The sequence below is a fragment of the Bufo bufo genome, chromosome 9, assembly GCF_905171765.1.
Source record: "Bufo bufo chromosome 9, aBufBuf1.1, whole genome shotgun sequence".
NCBI lineage: Eukaryota > Metazoa > Chordata > Amphibia > Anura > Bufonidae > Bufo > Bufo bufo.
The window spans coordinates 52,837,718-52,845,755 of NC_053397.1; the positions used below are offsets into that span (position 1 = coordinate 52,837,718).

At 49.4% G+C, this 8,038-nt stretch overlaps 1 protein-coding gene across 1 annotated transcript in view; it reads right to left on the reverse strand.

Moving 5' to 3' along the window:
* MTF2 (metal response element binding transcription factor 2) overlaps window positions 1–5,200 on the reverse strand; it is a 41,174-nt gene extending 35,974 nt beyond the window's left edge. Inside the window, exon 1 of the mRNA XM_040408355.1 lies at window positions 4,944–5,200. Coding sequence (XP_040264289.1) covers window positions 4,944–4,948 — 5 coding nt within the window. The 5' untranslated portion in view covers window positions 4,949–5,200. The remainder of the gene's footprint in view (window positions 1–4,943) is intronic.
* Window positions 5,201–8,038: the final 2,838 nt, after the last annotated feature.

Below are 8,038 nucleotides of genomic sequence, written 5' to 3' on the forward strand. Positions count from 1 at the left end.
AGAGTGCCAAGCCGAACATGTATTTGGGGGGGGGGAGTCGGAAGAGAGCTGGCAGCCTCTGAATGTCTACAAAAAAAAAAAAAAGGGCTGCCCAAACACCCCTCTATTTAAAATAACCAGGCCCTGTATCCGCACTACAAACTCACCGCTACATGGAAACAATGTATCAAAAAGTCACAAGACCGACTTATCATAAGCGTCTAGCAATTGTGGTAACATCAACACAGACAATACGCCGCCTGCTGTTACACCACTCATGTGGCAACGGGCGTCCAAAGGGGCACAGGCCTCATGCACATGATCCGTATATGTGCTTTTGGGGTCTACTAACCGCAGACCCACAAAATACAGAGACCAGCTGTGTACATCCCACACTTTCCGCAGTGCCTATTATAGAAATGCCTATTCTTGTACGCAAGACGTTCCATCGCCGGCGATGGAACAGAAATGCCTATTCTTGTACGCAAGACGTCCATCGCCGGCGGAACAGCCGCGCGGACCAGACGTTCCATCGCCGGCGGAACAGCCGCGCGGACCAGACGTTCCATCGCCGGCGGAACAGCCGCGCGGACCAGACGTTCCATCGCCGGCGGAACAGCCGCGCGGACCAGACGTTCCATCGCCGGCGGAACAGCCGCGCGGACCAGACGTTCCATCGCCGGCGGAACAGCCGCGCGGACCAGACGTTCCATCGCCGGCGGAACAGCCGCGCGGACCAGACGTTCCATCGCCGGCGGAACAGCCGCGCGGACCAGACGTTCCATCGCCGGCGGAACAGCCGCGCGGACCAGACGTTCCATCGCCGGCGGAACAGCCGCGCGGACCAGACGTTCCATCGCCGGCGGAACAGCCGCGCGGACCAGACGTTCCATCGCCGGCGGAACAGCCGCGCGGACCAGACTCAATGAAGGGGTCAGCGTATGAATCACAGAATACATGGCTGTGTGCATGAGGCTTAAACAATAGTAGAGAAATATCTATAAATCTATGTCAAAACCTAAACAACATTAGGCTCTGTTCACATTTCTGGCAAGCTTTCTTTTTTTTTGTTTAATGGCTCAGGCACACGGACTGTAAAAACGGATCCTTACGGATGCGGTCTACAGCCTTCTAGGAGGATCGGCCGTATCATTTATGTCCACGGCTGCTAAAGCACATCCGCATGCGATTTCATTTCCAGGCAAAACGGATGCCAATTGCTCATTTTCCACGACCCATTGAAATGAATGGGCTCTTTAAAGAATCCAAAGTCCATAATAGTTTTTTCTGTTCTAAAATCAGAAAGCTTGCGCCTGTAATGTCAACAGGGCCCTACCTAATCAGGACGGTATAAAGAAGGTCACATCCACACATTACTCTTCCTATATAAATAATGACATCAAACCATCCAACCGCAGCAGGGTGTGAATAGAAGACAAGGAGCGCACAAGGTTTAAAAAAAAAGGGGGGGAACAAAAAAAAAAAGGCAGAAATAATCGGCTTATTCCCTGTGTATTTAGGTACCGCTCTGAGCAGAGGATCCTGCGGGGAGGAAAAAAAGGGGAACTTATCTCTTGGAACAAAAGCAGAACAAAGGCAGCAGCAACCTGGCTCCCAGCAGGACACAAAGAGCTGTTGTCCCTGCCCGCCGCCGACACCCAGGACCAAGAGCAATAAGAGCGTCAGGACACGGAACACCGAAAAATGACATAAATCACTGAACAAAACAAAATAAATAAATCTATATAAAAAGTTATTTTATAAGATACACACAAAACACATTCTTACACACGTGCACTGGTTATAATAGTAAATACTATGAACTGAGCGATGATGGATTATTACATTTACGGGATGGAACAGTTCTGAATGCGGGTCACACACCTGTAAGGGAGGGGGAGGGGTCAGCCCTATACAACGAGCACTCTTTTTTTTGCAAAGTCCCATACTTTTTGTATCAAAAAGGACTTTCCCCCACAGAGGGTCATTCATATTGTGGAGAATATTACTTTCTGAAGGCACATTTCCATCAGTCAGAACGGATCAGCGCCGGCGAGGGTAACACGACCACCATCATTGATCAGAACAATTGCAGCCTCTGTACTAGGTGTCCGGTTCTGGCTATAACCCAGGATGCCGCGGTCAGTGACCAGCTATAGCAGGGGTAGGCAACCTCCGGCACTCCAGCTGTTGTAAAACTACAACTCCCAGCATGCATACTTGCTCTGCTCTTCTAAGAAATATCTTAGGAATGAATGGAGCATGCTGGGAATTGTAGTTTCACAACAGCTGGAGTGCCAAAGGTTGCTGACCCCTGAGCTATAGGATAAGAACCCAGTTCAGAGGCGCATTGAGATGTAGAGGTTTAATGGTAACAAATAAGGAAACCATCAGAGGGGGGGGGGCACACACTTATGGCTTCTTGTTTAGGGGGGGCACACACTTATGGCTTCTTGTTTGGGGGGGGACACACACTTATGGCTTCTTGTTTAGGGGGGGCACACACTTATGGCTTCTTGTTTAGGGGGGGGGGCACACACTTATGGCTTCTTGTTTAGGGGGGGGGCACACACTTATGGCTTCTTGTTGGGGGGGGGACACACACTTATGGCTTCTTGTTTGGGGGGGGACACACACTTATGGCTTCTTGTTTGGGGGGGGACACACTTATGGCTTCTTGTTTAGGGGGGGGGGCACACACTTATGGCTTCTTGTTTAGGGGGGGGCCACACACTTAAGGCTTCTTGTTTAGGGGGGGGCACACACTTAAGGCTTCTTGTTTAGGGGGGGGGGGCACACACTTAAGGCTTCTTGTTTAGGGGGGGGGCACACACTTATGGCTTCTTGTTTGGGGGGGGACACACACTTATGGCTTCTTGTTTAGGGGGGGCACACACTTATGGCTTCTTGTTTAGGGGGGGGGCCACACACTTAAGGCTTCTTGTTTAGGGGGGGGGCACACACTTAAGGCTTCTTGTTTGGGGGGGGGGGGGGCACACACTTAAGGCTTCTTGTTTGGGGGGGGGGGGCACACACTTAAGGCTTCTTGTTTAGGGGGGGGGCACACACTTAAGGCTTCTTGTTTAGGGGGGGGGGCACACACTTATGGCTTCTTGTTGGGGGCACACACTTATGGCTTCTTGTTGGGGGCACACACTTATGGCTTCTTGTTGGGGGCACACACTTATGGCTTCTTGTTGGGGGCACACACTTATGGCTTCTTGTTGGGGGCACACACTTATGGCTTCTTGTTGGGGGGGGCACACACTTATGGCTTCTTGTTGGGGGGGGGCACACACTTATGGCTTCTTGTTGGGGGGGGCCCACACTTATGGCTTCTTGTTTAGGGGGGGCCCACACTTATGGCTTCTTGTTGGGGGGACACACTTATGGCTTCTTGTTGGGGGGGCACACACTTATGGCTTCTTGTTTAGGGGGGGGGCACACACTTATGGCTTCTTGTTTAGGGGGGGCACACACTTATGGCTTCTTGTTTAGGGGGGGGGGCACACACTTATGGCTTCTTGTTTAGGGGGGGGGCCACACACTTAAGGCTTCTTGTTTAGGGGGGGGGCACACACTTAAGGCTTCTTGTTTAGGGGGGGGGGGGCACACACTTAAGGCTTCTTGTTTAGGGGGGGGGGCACACACTTAAGGCTTCTTGTTTAGGGGGGGGCACACACTTAAGGCTTCTTGTTTAGGGGGGGGGGGCACACACTTATGGCTTCTTGTTGGGGGCACACACTTATGGCTTCTTGTTGGGGGCACACACTTATGGCTTCTTGTTGGGGGCACACACTTATGGCTTCTTGTTGGGGGCACACACTTATGGCTTCTTGTTGGGGGGGGCACACACTTATGGCTTCTTGTTGGGGGGGGCACACACTTATGGCTTCTTGTTTAGGGGGGGGCACACACTTAAGGCTTCTTGTTTAGGGGGGGGCCCACACTTATGGCTTCTTGTTGGGGGGGCACACACTTATGGCTTCTTGTCTAGGGGGGGGCACACACTTATGGCTTCTTGTCTAGGGGGGGGCACACACTTATGGCTTCTTGTCTAGGGGGGGGGGCACACACTTATGGCTTCTTATCTAGGGGGGGGCACACACTTATGGCTTCTTGTTGGGGGGGGCACACACTTTTGGCTTCTTGTTTAGGGGGGGCACACACTTATGGCTTCTTGTTTAGGGGGGGCCCACACTTATGGCTTCTTGTTGGGGGGGCACACACTTATGGCTTCTTGTCTAGGGGGGGGCACACACTTATGGCTTCTTGTCTAGGGGGGGGCACACACTTATGGCTTCTTGTCTAGGGGGGGGGCACACACTTATGGCTTCTTATCTAGGGGGGGGCACACACTTATGGCTTCTTGTTGGGGGGGGCACACACTTTTGGCTTCTTGTTTAGGGGGGGCACACACTTATGGCTTCTTGTTTAGGGGGGGCACACACTTATGGCTTCTTGTTTAGGGGGGGCACACACTTATGGCTTCTTGTTTAGGGGGGGCACACACTTATGGCTTCTTGTTGGGGGGGGGGCACACACTTATGGCTTCTTGTTGGGGGGGGCACACTTATGGCTTCTTGTTGGGGGGGGGCACACTTATGGCTTCTTGTTTAGGGGGGGCACACACTTATGGCTTCTTGTTTAGGGGGGGCACACACATGGCTTCTTGTTTAGGGGGGGCACACACTTATGGCTTCTTGTTTAGGGGGGGGGGGGGGTGATGAGCACGGTAGGGCAAATACCTGGTCACAATGGAGGCCAGGTAGGGAGGCGCTGGGTCGAAGAGCTAGCACTCTAAGCGGTCACATGACAAAGAAGCGCCCTTTGTACCAGGCCTCGTGCACACAGAGATCGCGGCGGGCAGATGAGTTACCGCTCACGGACGGCGGGCACCACCCGGCCCTCAGGTGACCGGACGCCCCGGGGTCACAGCACTTCCCAGCGGCCGGCGCGCTCACCTCATTCGGTCACTTCAGTGGCGCCGAGCGCCCCCACAGCGAAATCACCAGTGCGCACAACCGAGTGGTCTCCGGTCAGTCTTCCGCTCCGGCTCCAGGTGACAACCCGCAGCTTACATGGGTACAGCAAACGGCCCGGTTCGGTTACAGACCTTCGCCATTTTGGTTTCCCGCGGAGCGCGCGGTGCATTGTGGGGGTAAATACAAAACAGCCTTCACCAACGGCCATACACCTCCATAGAGGGAGCTGCAGGGCTGCGGTCACGTGAGCCGGCGACCAAGGACGCCATCTTTGAGAAGGGCGACAGACGATGGGCAACGTATTCTCGCGGTGATTTCCGGTGACCGTGTAGGGTGTGGCGTGGGACCGACAGGGCACAATGGGCAGTCAGCTGTGGGTGAATACACAGCGGGCATTAGGGCTCATGCACTCAAACGTATTTTCTTTCCATGTCCGGACCGTATGCAAAACCATTAATTTCAATGGGGCCGCAAAAAAAATGGAAGTTACTCCGTATGCATTCCATTTCCGTATGTCCGTTCCGCCTAAAAATAGAACATGTTCTATTAGGACTCATGCACATGAACGTATTTTCTTTCCGTGTCCGTTCCGCAAAGAAATAGAACATGTCCTATTATTGTCCGCAGTGCGGACAACGATAGGACTGTTTTATTAAGTGCTTATGGACACGACCGTATGTATTTTGCGGTCCATAAAAAAAAACGGATCTGTAAAAAGTATGGATGATGTCTGTGTGTATTCCATATTTTACAAAACGGAACAGCCAGCCCCTAATAGAACAGTCCTATCCTTCTCCGTAATGCGGACAATAATAGGACATCTATTTTTTTGCGGCACGAAAATACGGAAACGAAATGCACAAGAAGTAACTTCCGTTTGTTTGTTTTTTTTCAGACCCACTGAAATGAATGGTTTTGCAGACGGTCTGCAAAATAAAAAAAATGGAATAGACACGGGAAGAAAATTAGTTTGTGTGCATGAGCCCTAAGAGTCGGTCGTTTCGTAAAATACGGAATACATAGAAACATAGAATGTGTCGGCAGATAAGAACCATTTGGCCCATCTAGTCTGCCCAATATACTGAATACTATGGATAGCCCCTGGCCCTATCTTATATTAAGGATGGCCTTATGCCTATCCCATGCATGCTTAAACCCCTTCACTGTATTTGCAGCTACCACTTCTGCAGGAAGGCTATTCCATGCATCCACTACTCTCTCAGTAAAGTAATACTTCCTTATATTACTTTTAAACCTTTGCCCCTCTAATTTAAAACTATGTCCTCTTGTAGCAGTTTTTCTTCTTTTAAATATTCTCTCCTCTTTTACCTTGTTGATTCCCTTTATGTATTTAGCAGTTTCTATCATATCCCCTCCGTCTCGTCTTTCTTCCAAGCTTTATATGTTAAGGTCCTTTAATCTTTCCTGGTAAGTTTTATCCTGCAATCCATGTACCAGTTTAGTAGCTCTTCTCTGAACTCTCTCCAAAGTATCAATATCCTTCTGGAGATATGGTCTCCAGTACTGCGCACAATACTCCAAATGAGGTCTCACTAGTGCTCTGTAGAGCGGCATGAGCACCTCCCTCTTTCTACTGGTAATGCCTCTCCCTATACACCCAAGCATTCTGCTAGCATTTGCTGCTGCTCTGACATTGTCTGCCTACCTTTAAGTCTTCTGAAATAATGACCCCTAAATCCCTTTCCTCAGATACTGAGGTTAGGACTGTATCACTGATTTTATATTCTGCTCTTGGGTTTTTACGCCCCAGGTGCATTATCTTGCACTTATCAACATTACATTTTAGTTGCCAGATTTTTGACCATTCCTCTAGTTTTCCCTAAATCCTTTTACATTTGGTGTATCCCTCCAGGAACATCAACCCTGTTACAAATCTTTGTGTCATCAGCAAAAAGACAAACCTTACCATCGAGGCCTTCTGCAATTTCGCTGATAAAGATATTAAACAATATGGGTCCTAGAACAGATCTCTGAGGTACCCCACTGGTAACAAGACCTTGGCCATCCGTATTTTTTGCGTATTCGTGTTTTGCGGACTGCAAAATACATGCGGTTGTGTGCATGAGCCCTTACAAGGCACTGGGCATAAAAAGTATCGCAGAAATAAAAACTGTTATTAGTTTCACATAGAAGTAACTACTGTGGGAACATTTTTTAAAGAAATTGATGGTTTATCTTTTTTTTGTGGCACCATTTTTGGGTACATATCATTTGGACTACTTTCACATTAGCGTTTTTTTTGCATATCCGTAATGGATCCGCAAAAACGCTTTCATTACAATAAGGCTACATGCACACGACAGTTGTTTTTTGCGTCCGCAAATTGTGCGTCCGCCAAAAAAAAGGATGCGGCATCCGGTTTTTTTTGGAGGATCCGTTTTTTTTCCACAGATAACTTGTAATAAAGGGCTATCCTTGTCCGCAAATGTGAAAAAAGTAGGACATGCACTATTTTTTTTGCTGAAGGGAAACACGGACAACGGACTTGGAACACAAACGGATGAGCTATCAGCATTTTTTTGCTGACTCATTGAAATGAATGGGTCCCCATCCTATCCGCAAAAAAAAACGGAACGGAGGCCGAGAAAAACAACTGTCGTGTGCATGAGGCCTTATACAACTGCATGCATTCGTCATTAACGGATCCGGTTGTATTATGTCTTCTATAGCCATGACGGATCCGTTTTCTATTGTGCCAGATTGTGTCAGAGAAAACGGATCCGTCCCCATTGACTTACATTGTGTGCCAGGACGGATCCGTCCCCATTGACTTACATTGTGTGTCAGGACGGATCCGTTTGGCTCAGTTTCGTCAGTTGGATACCAAAACGCTGCAAGCGGAAAGCCAAAACGCAAATGTGAAAGTAGCCTTATAAATTAATCTTTATTAGCTGTTTTTACGAGGAGAATGGGATGGTTTAAGGCCTCCTGCGGGTGAACGCACATAAGATCCGCGCAAGTTTCAGTGCGGATTTATATGCGTTTCTGTACAATATTCGCACCAATATCCACAATTTCTTACAGCGGTTTTTGATTTGGTTTTGCCACAGATC